Source organism: Paroedura picta, chromosome 15 (genome assembly GCF_049243985.1).
Source record: "Paroedura picta isolate Pp20150507F chromosome 15, Ppicta_v3.0, whole genome shotgun sequence".
NCBI lineage: Eukaryota > Metazoa > Chordata > Lepidosauria > Squamata > Gekkonidae > Paroedura > Paroedura picta.
Window position 1 is genome coordinate 15659794 of NC_135383.1, and position 17485 is coordinate 15677278.

General features: G+C 47.5%; 1 protein-coding gene across 1 annotated transcript in view; it reads left to right on the top strand.

Moving 5' to 3' along the window:
- GALNT17 (polypeptide N-acetylgalactosaminyltransferase 17) overlaps nucleotides 1-17485 on the top strand; it is a 187133-nt gene that overhangs the window by 142180 nt on the left and 27468 nt on the right. The window contains exon 6 of the mRNA XM_077311239.1: nucleotides 6434-6551. Within this exon, the coding sequence (XP_077167354.1) occupies nucleotides 6434-6551 (118 nt within the window). The remainder of the gene's footprint in view (nucleotides 1-6433; nucleotides 6552-17485) is intronic.

Here is a 17485-nt window from a genome sequence, read left to right on the forward strand (position 1 = left end):
CTGCAGGAGAACCGCCCCGGCTGCTGCGTCGCTGGCGTCGACTTGTACCACCATCGGCTGGGTTGGGTCGACGTGCAGTAGCGTGGGCTCAGACGCGAAAGCTTGCTTGAGGGCCAGGAACGCTGCCTCCGATTTCTCATTCCAGCCGAGCGCTGCGCTGGGCCGCGTGGCGCGAGGACCTCTCCCCTTGGTACCTAGCAAGTCCGTGAGGGGAGCCACTACGGAGGAGTATCTGGGGATGAAGCCTCTAAAAAAGTTAGCAAACCCCAGGAAGCTTTGTAGCTGTTTCCGGGTGCGGGGCCTTTCCCAGGCCAGCACCGCCTGCACCTTCTCGGGGTCCATAGCTATGCCCTGGGCTGAGATGCGGTAGCCCAAATAGTCCAGGGAGGGACGGTGGAATTCGCACTTAGCCAGCTTCACGTATAGGTGGTTTGCCAGCAGGCGCTTTAACACCTCCCTCACCAGGGTCACGTGCTCTTGGGGATCTTGGCTGTAGATCAGGACGTCATCCAAATAAACCACCACCCCCTGAAACAGAAGGTCCTGCAACACCTCATTAATTAGACTCATGAAAACCCCAGGTGCCCCGCTTAAACCGAACGGCATCACTTTAAATTCGAATTGTCCCAATTGACAGTTAAACGCTGTTTTCCACTCATCCCCCTCCCGGATGCGTACCCGGTAGTACGCCTCCCTTAGGTCCAGCTTAGTGAACAGAGTCCCTTTGCCCAGCCGGGCCAGCAAATCCGGGATCAGCGGGAGGGGGTAAGCGTTCCCCGCTGCGATGGCGTTGAGGCCCCGGTAGTCCTGGCACAGCCGTCGGGACCCATCCTTTTTCCGGACGAACAAGACTGGAGCTCCCATGGGACTGGAAGCGGGCCGGATGAAACCTCGGGCCAGATTTTTACCCAAAAACTCCCGGAGGTCCTTGAGCTCACCCTCACTCATCTTGTAGATGCGCCCTTTGGGTAGTACCGCCCCCTCTGGGATGTTGATAGCGCAGTCCGTGCGGCGGTGTGGGGGTAGCTCGTCCGCTTCCTGCTCGCTGAAAACGGCTGCGAGGTCTCGGTACTCTGGCGGGACCTCGGGCTCTGGTTTCTCCTGCTGCGCCGCCGCCGCTCCCCTGGGACGCGCCGCCGTCCTCTTGTGGCTGGAATTCTCGTGGGGGACCCGATGCCGTGCACCCACCGTCAAGTCGAACTTCAGGGTCCCCGCCCGCCAGTCCACCACGGGGTTGTGTTCCTTCAGCCAATCCAGGCCCAACACCGCCCGATATCCCGCTACGGGGACCTGGATCAGCCACCGCAGCTCTTGGTGGTCCCCTATGTGGATGGCGATAGGACCCACCTCCTCCCCGAAAGGTCCCCCCTGAATCGGGCTGCCGTCCATCTGGACGAAAACCAGGGGAACCTTCCGAATGCGCTTCGGTAGCCCCAAAGCCCGGGCTATCTGGGGGTGGACCATGCTGTGGTCGCATCCAGAGTCCAAAAGAGCCTCCCCCACCCAACTTAGTCCGTTCTCCGGGTTCCGGAGCTCTAAAATTACCACGTTCGGAGGTCGCGCCTCATGCTGTAGGGGTTTTCCCTCGCACCGCGGGACCTGCTGCCCGGCGCCGTCTACAGCAGGTCCTGGCCGTTTCCCGTCGCCTGGGCGCTTCCCGGTTCGTTGCGGAGGTCCTCCGCCCGGCGTGCCTGCTGGGGGCGTGTCGCACCTCCCCCCTGGGAGAGCCCGCGGTCCTCCCCCCCTTGCCGTTGGCACGCTGCTGCGAAATGTCCTGACCCCCCGCATTTCAGGCACAGACCTTCCCGGCGTCTCCTTTCCCGCTCGGGGTTCGGGGGTCGTTTGGGGCGAGAGTTGTCGGGGCCCGGTCTCGGCGCCTCGGCTGACCCGCCTTTGGCCTCCCGGGGGGGTGCGGCGGCCCAACCCAGGCTGGCTTCCAGCTTGGCGACCACAAAACACCACCCCTCCAGTGTAGACAGATCTTCTTCCGTCCCCTTGATCACGGCCCATTCCCTGAGCTTCGGGTTAAGGCCCTCCCGGAAGTACTCGATTTGGGTCTCCTCGTTCCAGGAGAACACCTTGCCTGCTTCCCTCCGGAAAATGTCTATATAGTCCATAACCCCCCTAGTACCCTGTCGAAGTCCCTTGATCCGACTCTTTGCCTTGTCCTCAGCCTGGGGGTCCTGGAATCGTCGGCGGAGCGCGACCACGAAGTCCTGCAGGTCCCGAGTTGCCGGGTCGCCGCGCTCGGCCAACCCTAGGTACCACTGACCCGCCTTGCCCTGGAGACACGAGGCCACCCCCCAGACCAAGTCCTCGGAGTCCTCATACCGGTCTCCATACCTCCGGGCATGCGTCAGCGCGTGGAGGAGGAACTGCGGGAGGTCGTCCGGCGTCCCGTCGAAACGCGCCTTAAGCTCTGGGGGGGAACGTTTTGGAGAGTAGTCCGACCCCCTCCGGATCCGGGATTCTCGGCGTCCGCCGTCTCGTCCTGCTCCGCTCCACCGGCTACCAACTTGCCCAACGACGCCGTGCCGCTCCCTGCCTTGCACGTCGCTCCTGCGTTGGTCCGGCTCTCGCCGCCCCGTCGGCTCACCCGCTCCCCCGAGATCCTCTGCTGTCTCGCCTCTCCGCTGGCCGTCTCGCCTACTCGGGACTGAAAACTGCTCCGGGTCGGGGTCCGGGGCCCGCTCACCAGTGCCGGGCTCGTCCTCGTCGCTGGAGACGTCCTCCCTCGACGCGATCCCCTCCGCCGTTGTATTACCAGTCCCTCCGGGCCCGGCCCGAGCTTGCTCACGGGCTTCAGCTGCCTGCAAGCGCCTGGCCAAGTCCGCCATGGCCCGCCGCAGGTCCTCTAGGGATTCCTCAGGTCTTACCGGGCGAAGCGCCTGCCTCAGCTGGGTGTCCCAGGTTGGGGCCAACCCCCCAGACCTCGGCGCGCTCCCCGCCGTGCTTGGGAACCCCATGGCCCGGCGCCTTCCCTTGGCCGCCGCTGCCGAGGGTCTCGGGGTCCCGGACAGCTGCTCCTGGCCCCCCGATTTTCGGAGGAAATCTCCCGGGGACATTAAACTCATGTTCCCGGGGTTCGTGGGGGTCGAGACCGCCCCGTTGCTTGAAAACGCCATCTCTGGATCCGTCCCGATAAGCGCTCGGATGCGATGCCGACCCTGGAGTTCGGTGGGAAGCTCTTACGATGTCGGGAACCCGCTTGCTAACTGAAAAAACAGGGTGCCCCTTTGAAGAAAACGTCACGCCAGGCCTGGTGAACGATACAACAGGAACAAGCTTTATTTCAGCAACGTGGAGTCCGCTGGTATGGAGTAAGAGCTTCCACCGAACTCCAGGTGGAAGCTCCCTTTTATACAAAACCCACCTCCTTAGGCTGTATTGCCCCACCCAGTACTTGCGGAGGGAACATGCTGATACAATCATGACTCATGCACATATGCGAGGTTTTCCGGGGTTCCTGATGGCCCATTTTCCTGGAACAAAGGGCCATCTCCGGGCCCTTGTCAAAAGGTGGAGGGGGACATTGAGGTTCTTTAGCGGCCATTGCCACCTCAACGATCGGGTGGGGCGCCCAGCTGCCGGCTTGCCTATGATCACCATGCCCTACCTCCGTGATCGCGGGCGCCTCTGATGGCGGGGTTCGGTCCCGTTCCCAAGCCACCAAGGACCGAACCACGACAACTGAGTGCCTGCAAGTCATCAGGAATAATGGAGCCGTTAAGAATCTGGGAACTCCAAGGTTATCTTCCAAAATTAATTGTTTCCGCTGCTGGTAGTTATCGTGCTACAACAAGAAGGAATTATTTAAATAGCAAACCGGGAAACATTGCATGGTGCTCAGGAACTGGACTTTGAAATGCCCATCCATCTCCGTAAGGCAAAACACTAGTTGTTCCCTTGGTAGTATTAATCAAATGTTTTGGTAGCATATATTTAATCTTCTGTGTTAAATAAGCATTACAGATAGGTGTGGAGAGGGAAGGTCTCTTCTAGTCACACTAAACAAGGGCCTGTCCAGGCAAAGTTGTCTACGGACGTCTACCTGGTCTTCAGAAGGCATCACAATGCATTGTCAGCCCCTCACAACTATGCCACTTTTTGTTTCTCTCCTGAAAAATGTCCTACAGGAGGTATAGTTAGATCAGTAACTTCCTGGTATTTTTCAAACAATCTCCTCTGTGTCCTGATTAGCTCAATTGGAGACTTCCTGCTCCTTTGAGCACACTTCCTCCCTGATTGGCTCCAGAAAAAAAAAAACTCAACAGCCTGAAGACAACAGAATGGTTAAGACAGTTAGGACTCTCTTCTGTCCTCTTTCTCGACAAAGTTTGTTTGTCTTCACAAATTATTTTATTCTTTTAAGCAGCCTGATGCTCCGCCCCTTTACATATTTGAACTGTTAGATAATGTGCTTTACTAGTGTTCTTTACAACGTCCCCCCTACCTTTGGACTGGGATAAAAATCTCCATTCCTACTCCTGCCTGGGAAAAAAAGCTTTGACTCTTCAAAGGGGTTTATATCTTGAAAATCTTCTTCTTCTCTAAGGTAGGGGTAGTCAACCTGGCTACATGTGGCTACATGTGGGGGAGTGCAGAATCTAACCCGGCATGCCAGATTAGACGTCTGCACTCCTAACCACTACACCAAACTGGCATGAGGAATCAATTGAGGTGACACCTCAGATGCTGTAGTGGGCTTTAGTGATGGGGAGGGTTCAGGAACCAAGACCAAGTTCAGGAACCCAGCTGAGAGGGTTAACTCACACACACACACACACACACACACACACATGAGGGCTTCTATTGCACATCAAAAGGGGATCCTGGAGGCATCTCAATGGCCTCCTTCTGTGGTGGCATCAGATACTCGTCCATTCCTTTTCTGAGTCTTGAGTCCCTTTGCGTGATGCAAAGAATTCTGCACTCTTGGCTATGTCAGTTTCAGAGACTGTAGGAGGGGCTTAATTTCCTTAACAAAAGGAAGATACTATTGTTTCTTGAAATTTTTTTTTGGGGGGAGGGGTGGAATGTGGTTAATTGTCTCAGTCCACAAACCAATCTCCAATATATCTCTTCCACAGGCAGAAATAAAAATTCCTCAAACTGTCTCTCGCTCATAGCAGTCTACCAAACACAGAGTCTATATGTTATTTAATTACTCAGCTAATTTACTTAATTGTTTCTGGTGATGCTTAATTGCCCTTGATTTCTTAATTATGTGATGCAGAATCGCTTGCAACTAAATTGTTCTGTCTTCAGCATTCACTCCTTCGACACCATCTCTAACCATAATCTCCATTTGTATTTTGCTGTCGGGAAAAGTTTTCTTTCAAACCGCACAAGAGAACTCTCTTATATCTCTCTGTATATGTTACACTGCGGTCGCCTGTAATTGCATAACCGGAGCCACAATTCATATAATTGTTTCATTGTGTGAACTGACCAAGTTCGACTAGTATTCACTAGAACGAGAACCGTGCCACCATGAGACGCTGACCCATTTACACAATGCAGTGATTGTAAGAATCACATTACCAACCCTTGTGTCAATGGAACAGCATGTATCGTCTTCAGAGGGTCATGTGTGGAAGTTTGACCAAAGTTCCCCGAACTGTGTTTTCATATTGGAAGGAGTGAATTTTCCCCAATTTATTTTTGACAGCCATTCTGGGTCTCCACTTTGCTGTGTGTTGTAGATCAATTTATATTATGTACACATTTCCTGTATAGTTTAAATGCTGTATGTGTAAATACATAAATACATATTCGCACGTTAGAGATGCCAGCCTTTTGACTAAGCTTCCCCATGCCTTTGAGCCAAAGGCCAATATATATATATTGTTTAAATTCGAGTGAAGAATAATAGATCACATACTTGGTGAAGGACTAGATCCTCAGCACATACTAAGTTGGAAAAACAACCACTGATTGAAAATGCCACTTTGAAAAGGGTTCAGATCTGGAGGCTGTTTTGGTTGTTTTATGACGATTAGAAGAAGAGAGAAGACATTTCTATTTTTATTTATTGTTAAATTGTTAAATTGTTAATTATAGCCTAGGGTAGGTTCTTTCTACTGCTATCATATACATTTCCAACCGTTCCTCTTCTTGTGGTGTCTCCTGAGCATCTCCTGAAATGAGCTCTTCGAAATTTCCCCAGCTGCAACTGAGTGGATTGAAAATTTAGATATGTAGGGGGATTATTCAATCTGTCTGTATAGTTTAGGCCAGGGATAGTCAAACTGCGGCCCTCCAGATGTCCATGAACTACAATTCCCAGGAGCATTCGCTGGCAGGGGCTCCTGGGAATTGTAGTCCATGGACATCTGGAGGGCTGCAGTTTGACTACCCTGGTTTAGGCTTTCCCGACCAAGGTTTAACGTTTTATTTGAAGTATTCCTGTTGCATTTTTTTTTCTTTTTAGAACTCCAGCAATGATTGGCTGTTCGTTTGTTGTGAACCGGAAGTTCTTTGGAGAAATAGGCCTTCTGGATCCAGGGATGGATGTCTACGGTGGGGAAAACATAGAGCTTGGAATTAAGGTATATTTGACGCCCGTGAATTTAAAAGTTGTCTGTCGCTGTGTGCCCTTCTTCGCTTTAGACTTGAAGCCCACTTAAGGTAAGTTTGGTTTTAAAAAGAAAAAAAAAGAGGAGAGATGGGCTGTGGAACTTCTAGGTTGGGTCTCAGATTGGGTCTCAGATGGTTCCTCCTATGTTGGTACAGAAATAATAGAGATGTCTTAGTTAGAATTTCAGGTAGGGTTTTTTTTGTCATGGTAGTGGGATCTGGTAAGAAGAAAAGTGTCTGAGAGGGAAGACAAACTGAGAAGGAGAGAGAGATTCAAGTGGGTAGCCGTGTTGGTCTGAAGTAGCTCAACAAAATTTGAGTCCAGTAGCACCTTTAAGACCAACAAAGATTTATTATTTATTTTTATTCATTATAGTTATATACTGCCCTCCCCTGAGGCTCAAGGCATGAGCTTTCAAGTGCATGCTCTCTTCCTCAGACTTAATGGAACAAGGATCCTAAGGGTACAGATATAAAGCAAAAGTAAATTGTGACAAATTAGTAAATTGTGTCATAATGTTCAAATTAAGCCATATTATGCCATATGAGAGTTTATTTATTCCTTCCTTCCTTCCTTCTTCCTTCCATCCATCCATCCATCCATCCATCCATCCATCCATTCATTTGATATTTTAGCTTGCCACTCCCACAAGCGGACCGTGGTGGTTAACAACAAATGAATAAAACTGTAGATACAAGGAAGTTGTAGATACAGGGAAACTGGTATGGCAGACATCATGGAGTCTGCCTTTGTTGGAGGACCCAACAAAGGAGTTTGTAGGACGATAGAGATGTAGGAAGAGCTGTATGAAAGCCAGCATGGCATACCAGTTAGAGTGTGACTGAGCCAGGAAAACTCACTGGGTGACCTCGAAGCAGTCATTCACTCCCAGACTCTTTCTGCACTAGGGATATTGTTGGGATTTGCATTTTTAATGAATTTTGTCCATTTCTACAATGAAAATTGCCTCTTCAGCCAACTTTCCTGGCCTTTTTCTCACTAATGCAGTTTTCAAGCTTTCTTAAAACATCTTCCTAATAAGCCCCCATGCTTATCCTGTGTCTTTTGAGAAAATCTTTTTGTTTGAAATAAACGTTGTGCTTGGGATAAACCCATGCACGTATGAACTGAAACCCTAGTAGCAATACTTTTTGACTTTTAAATATGCGAGAGTGCGGAGTACCAGGCTGCTTAAAAGAATAAAATGGTTTTATTTCGAAGAGAAACCACTTTGTATAGAAAGAGGAGAGAGAGTCTTAGTAATCTAAATGTTCTGTTGTTCATTCTGTCTGTTGTGGAAGCAAGCAGGGAGGAAGTGTGAGATTAGCGGGAAATCTTCAAATCAGGACAGTGGAGGAGATTAACCGAAAAACATCAGGAAGTTCCTATTCTAATTATGCTAAATGCACAACTCCTCCGATGCCCCCTGCAGGACACCCTTCACATTCTGCTCCATTATGCACACCGCAGATCTCGCCTATTCCAACAGTAAAGGCAGTAAATAAACAAACCGACAAATAAATAAAAATCATTTCAAGTAGGTCCATTTGGAAGCAAGCTCCATTTTATTTAATAGGGATCACTCCCAGGAAGGAGTTCTTGGAATTGCAGCTGTAGTCTCCTAAGTTCTACACAATTCTCAACAAAGTCAGCAAGCTCGGAAAGGCACAGCTCTATCTGGGTTCCTACCGCTAGTAAGTGCCAGGAGGGTAAAGAGGAGACTAATGAGCATTGCTGGAGCAAAACATTCTCGCAGCAAAACAAAGTCAATGCTGGCTATTGATTTAAAGAAGATTAAAAATTGTGGATATTGCCCCTACCGTTAAACAAACACATTTTCATTACATTTAGAACTGGCGATATCGCTGTCGTAGGAGGCTCGAAACAATAGGTGTAAGCGTAATAAGCAAGTTGACACGGAATTATAATTTTTTTCCCCAAGGGAGAATTAATCCATGACTAATTACTGCCTGAAGAACAATGCTTGCTTCTCTTATGCGAAGAACACGACAAATATAAATAGCTCAAGTATCTGCATAGGCCGTTCCTATTATACTTGTAATAGCAGCTCTGCTAGTATAATGATTCCATGGAACAATATGTTTAATTTGCTGTATTCCCATTAAAATTTTGTTCTGGAATATGGTTGAGGTATTAAAATGTATTCCTGTTTAGGTCCTCTCCATATCAGCGTGACACTGATATCCCTCCCCTCTTCTCCAATGGGTTGCCAACTTTGAGTTGGGAAATTCATTGATATTTGAGGGCTTATGCTGGGGAGGGCAGTGTTTGGGGAGGGATTTATTTATTTATCATATGGCATATGGGTAGCATAGCCAGGGGACCTGAAGGATTGTCTGGCAAGGGGCATTCGGAGGTGGTTTGCTATTTCCTGCCTCCATGATATGACCTCTCATGTTCCTTGGTGGAACTCTATCTAAATCCACGGAGGTATCTTATCCAAATGCTAGCCAGGGTCGGCCCTGTTTAGCTTCCGAGATCTGCCTGGCAGTCAAGCAAGGGACGTTCAGAGGTGGTTTGCCATTTTCTGCCTCCATGTCATGACCTCTCATGTTCCTTGGAGGACCTCTATCCAAATCCATGGAGGTATCTCATCAAAATTCTAGCAAGGGTTGGCCCTGTTTAGCTTCCGAGATCTGTCTGGCAGTCAAGCCAGGGAGGTGGTTTTGCCATTTCCTGCCTCCATGTCATGACCCCTCATGTTTCTTAGAGGAACTACCACCAAAATCCTTGGAGATCTCCCATCTAATACTAGCCAGGGTCAGCCCTACTTAGCTTCTGAGATCTGAAGAGTTGTCTGGCAGCCATGATAGAGAGGCAACGCTGAAGTGCGGAAAAGGTATCAGAGGAAGATTCCTTTGGCTAAAGGAAGGCTTCAATGTTTTCTCAATGGTGGCAGGACAGGGGTCACATCCACCCCAGTATCCAGCTCCAAAACAGGGCGCTGCAGAACTTCCTTTTATTTATTCGCTATTTCTGAATTTTAAGCAAGCATCAAAGCTGGAGAATATAACCCACATTTACACAAAGAGGCCTAAGCCCATAATGTAAATCCACAATTAACAAGCCGGCTGTTTCTGCAGATAAATTAATCCCCCAGGCTTCAGAATGGAAAGGATCTTAAACTGCTTTGCTTTCGGCATATATTTCAGAAGAGGATCCGAGTGAAGGTAAATAGGTAGAGCTGGCTACTCAATTTCACCTCAAGTGAAAATACAATACTCTTTGGGAGATGCTGCTCAGCTAAAACAAGCCGGAGAACCTTCAAGGGAAATGAAAAGGACTTCAATCAGGGGACAGTTTGGATATCCTGGTATTCTAGGCTTTGTTCTCCTTACGAGGTGAGTGAAAAGCCCCAGAACTCGAACTTTCAAAGTCACAGTGTTCTTAGTATTTGTCAGGCTGTGCATAATGCTCAGTGTTCATTACACTGTAGCTCATTACAGTGTTCATTACACTGTAGCTCATGCGCCACCGAAATGAGATCTATCTTCTTCCCACGTAAGCCTCCCACTTACCCACTCACAGCGGAGGATTACCCGCCCCTAGTTCCAGTTTCCCACTCCTGAGGAATAGAGATACAGAGGAAAAAAGGTCCACCACATAGTAATGCTCTAAGAATTTACCCGGAACTCTGTGGTAAAGACCAGAGAGATTAACAAAAGCAGTAAGAATTTATCCTGGTCTCTGTGGCAGACCAGAGAGCTTAGAGGAGGTAGTAAAAATTTATCTTGGTCTCTGTGGTAAAGACCAGAGAGATTAAGGGAGGTAGCCTAGAGTGCAACCAGGAAGAGACATCACCCCCTAGGTACTCCCCTCCCCAAATCTTGTAGCATTTTCTGAGGCAGTGTTGGGAACCTTCTCCCTGCGCTGTACTTTGAAGAAAGAGAGCATATCACATGCTTGGAACAATATAACAAGTCAGCTCCCAAAAGAAAGATAAGGAAAGCAGGGTCCGTCCCTAGCAAATAGGTAGAATTACAATTCTTATCACTGCTGACTCAGTAAAGAGTGAGGAGGCTTTGATCCTTAGGCATGGTAAGCCATTTATCAATATGATATGTCTTGCGTTTTCATAAGAGTTTATGCCGGTGTCTGCTGAAGAGGGGAAATTGCAAGCCCAATAGCATATATATATCTTCTGCTCTCCTTGCCACAGATACAAAATGACTTTCTGTCATTGCTCCATTTTCTGCACTAAAAGCGGAAGGTGGGATAGATGGCTCTCTCACGCATTTGCTTCCAGTGATTTTCACCAAGGAGTTATGGAAGACATTTCTTCCGGTGCAGCGGGCAATACATTTTGAATGAAAACCTTGTTTGGGAGCTGTTTACAAAGTCTAGTGCGCCACTCAGGCATTTAGCTGACTTTCCGCCAAGAGTTGGATTTTAATCTGCAGCGATGTTGTTTGGCGAACAGGGTTTGATTTGAGCCAAGGTGCACCGGGCTTCTTACGATGGGTTTGGACTAGTGATGGATCAACCCTGCACCACACCCCATACGTGACCTGGAACTGCTGCGGAACACTCAAAAATTCTTTGCGTCACCATTTTCTTGGCAGTTCCACCCCCTCCCCCCAACCTTTTCCTTCCAAAGATAATGGAACAATCAAGCTAAGGAGGTGGTGAGCTCCCCCTCACTGGCAGTCTTCAAGCAAAGGTTGGATACACACTTTTCTTGGATGCTTTATCTTGGATGCATCATCTGGGCTGATCCTGCATTGAGCAGGGGGTTGGACTAGATGGCCTGCCTGGCCCCTTCCAACTCTATGATTCTATGATTTTATGATTCTGTGATTCGATGATTCTAGGCTCCAAGTTGGAAAATATCTGGAAGTTTTGGCAGGGGAACCTGAAGTGGTGAGGGAGGGTGGGGAAGGAAGGGACTTCTGTCGGATATAATGTCATAGAGTCCACCTTCCAAAGCGGCCATTTTCCCCAGGTGAACATATCTCTGTTGACTAGAGATGACTTGTCATCTCTGAAGGCTGGCAAACCTCCTTGCCATGAAGATGACTCTTTAAAACAGAGAATTCTTGTTTTCCTCTGCAGACTACTGTTGCCAGCCCTCAGAATGATTTCTTGTGAAAATTGGTGCAAGATTGAAAACCAGTTGACCCATAGGAGCTCCTAGAGCAGGGGTAGTCAACCTGTGGTCCTCCAGATGTCCATGGACTACAATTCCCATGAGCCCCTGCCAACAGGGGCTTATGGGAATTGTAGTCCATGGACATCTGGAGGACCACAGGTTGACTACTCCTGCAATAAAGGATGCCAAGCTCTTTGCCCAGGAGCCAAATGGAGGTTCCATTCCTGGAAAATTGGTCTTCACTTGGAATTGAAACAAGAAAGATGGTGGTTAAAACCAACATCAGACAAGCAAGAGATGCCAAGCTTCCTTAGGCTTGGATCTCGGCACACCCCCTCAAGGATTGGGGGGTCCTGGCTGGGATGGGGCAGGACATAGTGGAATTGGGGACACCAGGATGCAGTCTGATTAATATCAGGGTGAGGGTAGGAGTGGAAATAGCATGGTCTCTCGTTTCTGGCCTCTTGTCCTGAGGTTTTACATGCAGGAAACTGGGAGAAAACAGGCAGAGGCTAAGGTGATGCCTGGAAGACAGAACATGTTTTGACAGTTCATTGACCTTTTTGTGGCTTATACAGTACTGACAAAACAGTTCATGTACCTTTGAGCTCACAAATGTTAGACCATGACATTTGTCTCCTCTTGGCAGAAAACGAGCCACTGATGCTCATCTCTAGGCCCAGAACCCTTTTGGCTTGAGCTGGCCAAAAATGATGAGAATAGACTAGTAATAATAATAAATAACTTTTTAGCCTGCCCTTCCTGGTTGGTTCAGGGTGGGTAACAACAGGATCCATGCGGTTAACTTTGCATTGATTAACAGTTTTAACATTTTAAATTAACGAGCGTTGATTAAATTATATTCACATTTATAATTGAAACCGCCGCCTTAACCTTATGGAGGGAGCTCAATTTTGTTGGGCGGTTGGTAGTTTTTGAATGGTGGGTTTTCTGTATTGTAGGTAGGGAAGCCAGATTTCTTGGTGTTGATTTCCTGGCCTCAGCCATAGGCCTGGAGGAACAGCTTGGTCTTTCATCCCTCCGGAACTGTTTAAGGTCCTGGGGGGCCCTGATCTCCTCCAGGAAAGCATTTTATCAGGTTGAAGCCTGGATTGAGAAAACCCTGGCTCGGGTTAAGGCCAGTTTAATTTCATTTTGGCTGGGGATCCTTAGCAGTTGTTGTCCGTTAGATTTTAGTGCTGTTTGGGTGTATTGTGGAAGTGGTGGTCCCGTAAGTACAGGGGTCCTAGACCATTTAGGGCTTTAAAGGTTAGTGCCAGAAGATACTCTAGTTCATTGTGTTAGATTCAAGTGGGTAACCATGTTGGTCTGAAACAGCAGAACCAAGTCTGAGTCCAGTGGCACTTTTAAGACCGACTAAGTTTTATTCAAGGTGTAAGCTTTCAAGCGCACATTGTCCAACAAAGTGTGCTGAGCACACGAAAGCATACACCTTGACTAAGTTGATCTTTCAGGCACCATTGGACTCAAATTTTGTTCTGCTAGTTCATTCTGCATTGGTGTGGCCCAGGGATTTGGGAAGCATGCACACACACACAAAAATGGGAGGAAATGCAAAGAAAGGCGAATCAGATGTAAAACTGAGTGATGGTGTTTGGGTATGTTTAATAAGACAAGAGACAGTTATCCCCATATGGTTTTCCCCAGTGTTGCTTGCAATCTATCACTTTTCTGTAAGGATAATATTTGCTTAGTGCTGAGAAGAGCATATTGTGATACTCTAGGCATGCTCTTAGAAATATTCTTCCAATGTGCCGCTGTGCATCTTACACAGTAATTGTCATTTCCTCCTATAATATCATCCATTGTTCTTGTGCCTTGTCTTCTGAGTGAAGGATGGATCAGCCAATGCTGTATTTTACTCTGGTGCTTTTCTAAATTTGCTGGAAGTACAACTGGAGGGAGGAAAGGGAAAAACAAGGGCAAATGGTGACTCTCAATCCCTTCAATTGATGGACCACAGGCTTTAACACTTGGGCCCATTCCGCACAAGAATCAATGTGGCCAATTGTTTACACTAAGCAATTCCGGAATTTAAAATAGTGGAATTTGGCATTATGCATACCTGCCTTTGTAGTTGAATTCAGTAGCGTTGCAATCATTTCCCACAGGGTTCCGGTCTCGCCAAAAATCACTAGAAAGGAAGTGATTTTTTATGTGCTTTGTCCCACCCCTGGCTGTCACTCAAACGAACAGCCAATGGGCGGCCGTTATCATGCTCCCAAAAAGCCCCTTTCCCTTTAAGACAGGTTTAAAAAACACACACACGTTGCAACGAATCTGCGTTGTGTAGGATAATGCACTTTCAGTGTACTTTTGCAGCTGGATTTTCCTGTGCAGAACAGGAAAATCTACTTCTAAAATGCATTGAAAGTGCATTAACTAATGTGTGTGGAATGGGCCCTGGTTGAGAAAGTCTGTCTCATGGTGCTGATTTCATAGCCAGACAAAAAGGGATACAGACTGCCTTTCACTCAGTTTCCACTTAGAAGCAAGTGGACTTAAATCTAGTGCTTCCTTTCTTGCGAGTCCTTCTGCAACAGTGTGGAAGAGCAAAACAGCTGCCGTTCATGAACACACACAAGCCGTCTCCATTTTCTTGTTCTTTCTTAATCCAGGCAAATTACCTGCATCACTCCCGAGTTACTTTTTTTTTTACAAAATATATATCTGTGGATTGATTGCCTGCTCAACTAGGCGCAAATCTCAGAGGAAGGATTTCTTGTTAAGCAATTGCATCTTCTGGCTATCGCTCTTTAAATGGATTACGATCCCGTTTGGCTGCCTGGCGCTTATTTCTGATGGGAAGCCTGGGTTTAAAGACAATAGGAGCTCTGTTGTGTTCAGTATCAAGCAATGAGGAACGGAGTGAAACCAGAAGGCATTTTTGGTGTAAACCAAATGTCAGAAAGAGCATCTCGAAACGTAAGAGTAGTTCTGTTTCAGAATTGCCTTGGAAGGTTGTCAAATCAGTTTTCATGGTGCGGTTTAAGAAAAGGAGGGACCATATTTTTATAAGAGTCGAAGTTCCAAATCAGAGCTGGCATGCCTTGTTCCCTAGCATTTCCACTGAAAAGTGTGGTAAGGAATCATAATAAACAATACAGTTGAGAAAGAGGAGGGGTCATCTCTCCTGATGGTGTCTGGAAAGAAGAGGTGTGTGTGTGTGTGTGTGTGTGTGTTTTGATGTTGCTTCTTCCTTGTGGAAATGGAACTATGACATTTAATTTTTGTGTCGTTTTCTATTTCATGCAAACTTTGTCTTTTTCAGCATTGCCTTGTGGGTCAGCAAATCAGGTTTCAACATTCTACGTGAACTGCGTAAAAGACATAAATATTGCGTAAACTGTGAATTGAAAGAATCTAGTGTAACATGCATAAATAATACAAACAAAGCTACAAAACCAACAGTGAAAAAACAAAGCCATAAACCTCAGAGCCACAAGTCAGTACAACAACTTTGGCCAAACTCCAGCTTCTGGTAAGGGAGGAAATCAATGTCAGAAGAAAGGGATCCCAAGTTAGTTCCAGTTCAGGGACAAATTCAACAATTCCATCATGCCTAGATATTATTAGCCACTGAGCAATGAGTAAAGGAGACCATAATACTTCAATGTTAATTAAAATTCATCACCCACCTTGGTGGGTGTGATAGATGTGATAGATTCTGACCACAGAAAACAGTGCCTTCCCCTAAACAGATTTTCCAGCCCGTAAAAGAGGCTCATCCTGTGAAGTCTGTGGATGTCTGTTGGGCTGAGAGTCAGTTTGGTGTAGTGGTTAGGAGTGCGGACTTCTAATCTGGCATGCCAGGTTCGATTCTGCGCTCCACCACATGCATCCAGCTGGGTGACCTTGGGCTCGCCACGGCACTGATAAAACTGTTCTGACCGAGCAGTGATATCAGGGCTCTCTCAGCCTCGCCAACCTCACAGGGTGTCTGTTGTGGGGAGAGGAAAGGGAAGACGACTGTAAGCCGCTTTGAGCCTCCTTCGGGTAGGGGAAAGCGGCATATAAGAACCAACTCTTCTTCTTCTTCTAAATGATTGCAGCCATCAAGACAGTCCCTTTGGGCTTGGGCACATTCTCGTGTACTTTGGTGAACGCTGTCACACTAACAGAGGCGTGTAGCTCTCAGCTAACCCATCAGAGTCAACATGAGTCACCATCTTAGAGGAGAAACCTCCCTTTTTGGTCAACCAAGGAACACTCGCTTTTGGGCAAATCTTTTCAAGCAAGTACAGACATCCTGCCCATGATGGATGCCCATCTGACAGCTGGGGAGCCTGTGGTGCACTGGGGCATATGGAGGGGAGCTGGTCCCATCAAGAAGCTGCTATCATCATCCGTCTTTTTTGGAATGTTGTGTGATTTGTTTGGCACTTCTTCCTTCCCAAGACCATCTGTCTCGATTGAGCAAATGTGGATGGACAGACGATGCCCCTGCCCAGGCGCAAGTGACTTGCCAGCGAGGCACCAAAGCCAGGAAGCAACAGCAGCAGGGAACCAACCAGCCTCACGTCCTGGGATCTAGCTTCACCCAGGGTGGATCATAGCAGTGACACAGGAAACGTTCAAGCAGGTTGGCTCAGCTGTACCAGAGGGGATGGTCCTTTGGCCAGGAAACATTCCAGGCTTGATTTATTCCAGGCCTTTGTGTGGATCTCTTTCCCTCACCTGTCGATGCCAAGACATTCAGATTTCTTCTTCAAGTTCCAATCACTAAGAAGTGCCTCCACGCCAGCAGCGTTAGACACAAATGTGTCTATTGCAAGATATCTGCAAGGATGAGTGCTTATCAGGCACTACAAGATGGCTGAGGCAACAGCGCCAACAGGGGCTCATGGGAAATGTAGTCCATTGACATCTGTAGAGCCACAGTCTGGCCACCCATGCTACAGATTCTGCCTTCCAAAGCTGCCATTTCTTCAAAGGGAGTGGATTTCTGTAGGATGGAGATCTGTGGTGATCGCAGAAGAATTCCAGGTCCCATCCGGAGGGAACACAGGCAGCATAGGAGCCTGTCTGACAGTCACCCTGTGAGCTTCATGGTGCAGTGAGAATGTTTGAAAAAAAAAATCCTGATTGAAATGTAAATATATCGATGTCTCTGTATCGATACTCATTTATTTATTTATTTATTGGCTTTTATTCCAACCTTCTCAAAAAGATTACAATAACAGTGAAACACACAAAATTCTAAAAATGTACAAAAGCAGCAAATAAAATCAATTAAACACAGTTAGAACATCTTAGCGGTATTTTCTGCCTATATCGACTTCTCCCTTCCTACGGGATTAATAGAGCCGCACAGGTCCCGTATGACCGAGTTTGTTTGTTTGTTTATCGACCACCACTCCCGGGCCAAGCTGGCTCGTGGCGGCTTACAGTTTTGAGGAAGAAAATGCGGGAAATCGCTTTTCCTCCTAGCAACAAGTGTTCTGTTTATTAAATTAAGTCATCTGCCAGATTTCCAGACCGTGCTAAATTATTCCGTTTCTTTTGGGGCCTCTTTCATCGACGTTTTGGCCATATGTAAATGTATTTTAACCTTGATTTGAGTCGTCCTTGGGTGAAAAGCCAGACACAGCTGAACAGATCTTGAATCAGTCAACCCTGTTTCTCGTATCGAACCATTGGCCAGATGGATTACGTTTTGACAGGTAGGATGGCTCTTTGAAGCCGCAACCTGTGCCTACCCATGGCCACTTCATGGCAGGAATTAACATGCCGGAATGATTAGAGGTCTGAGCCAAAAGCTTTCCTATGGCAAA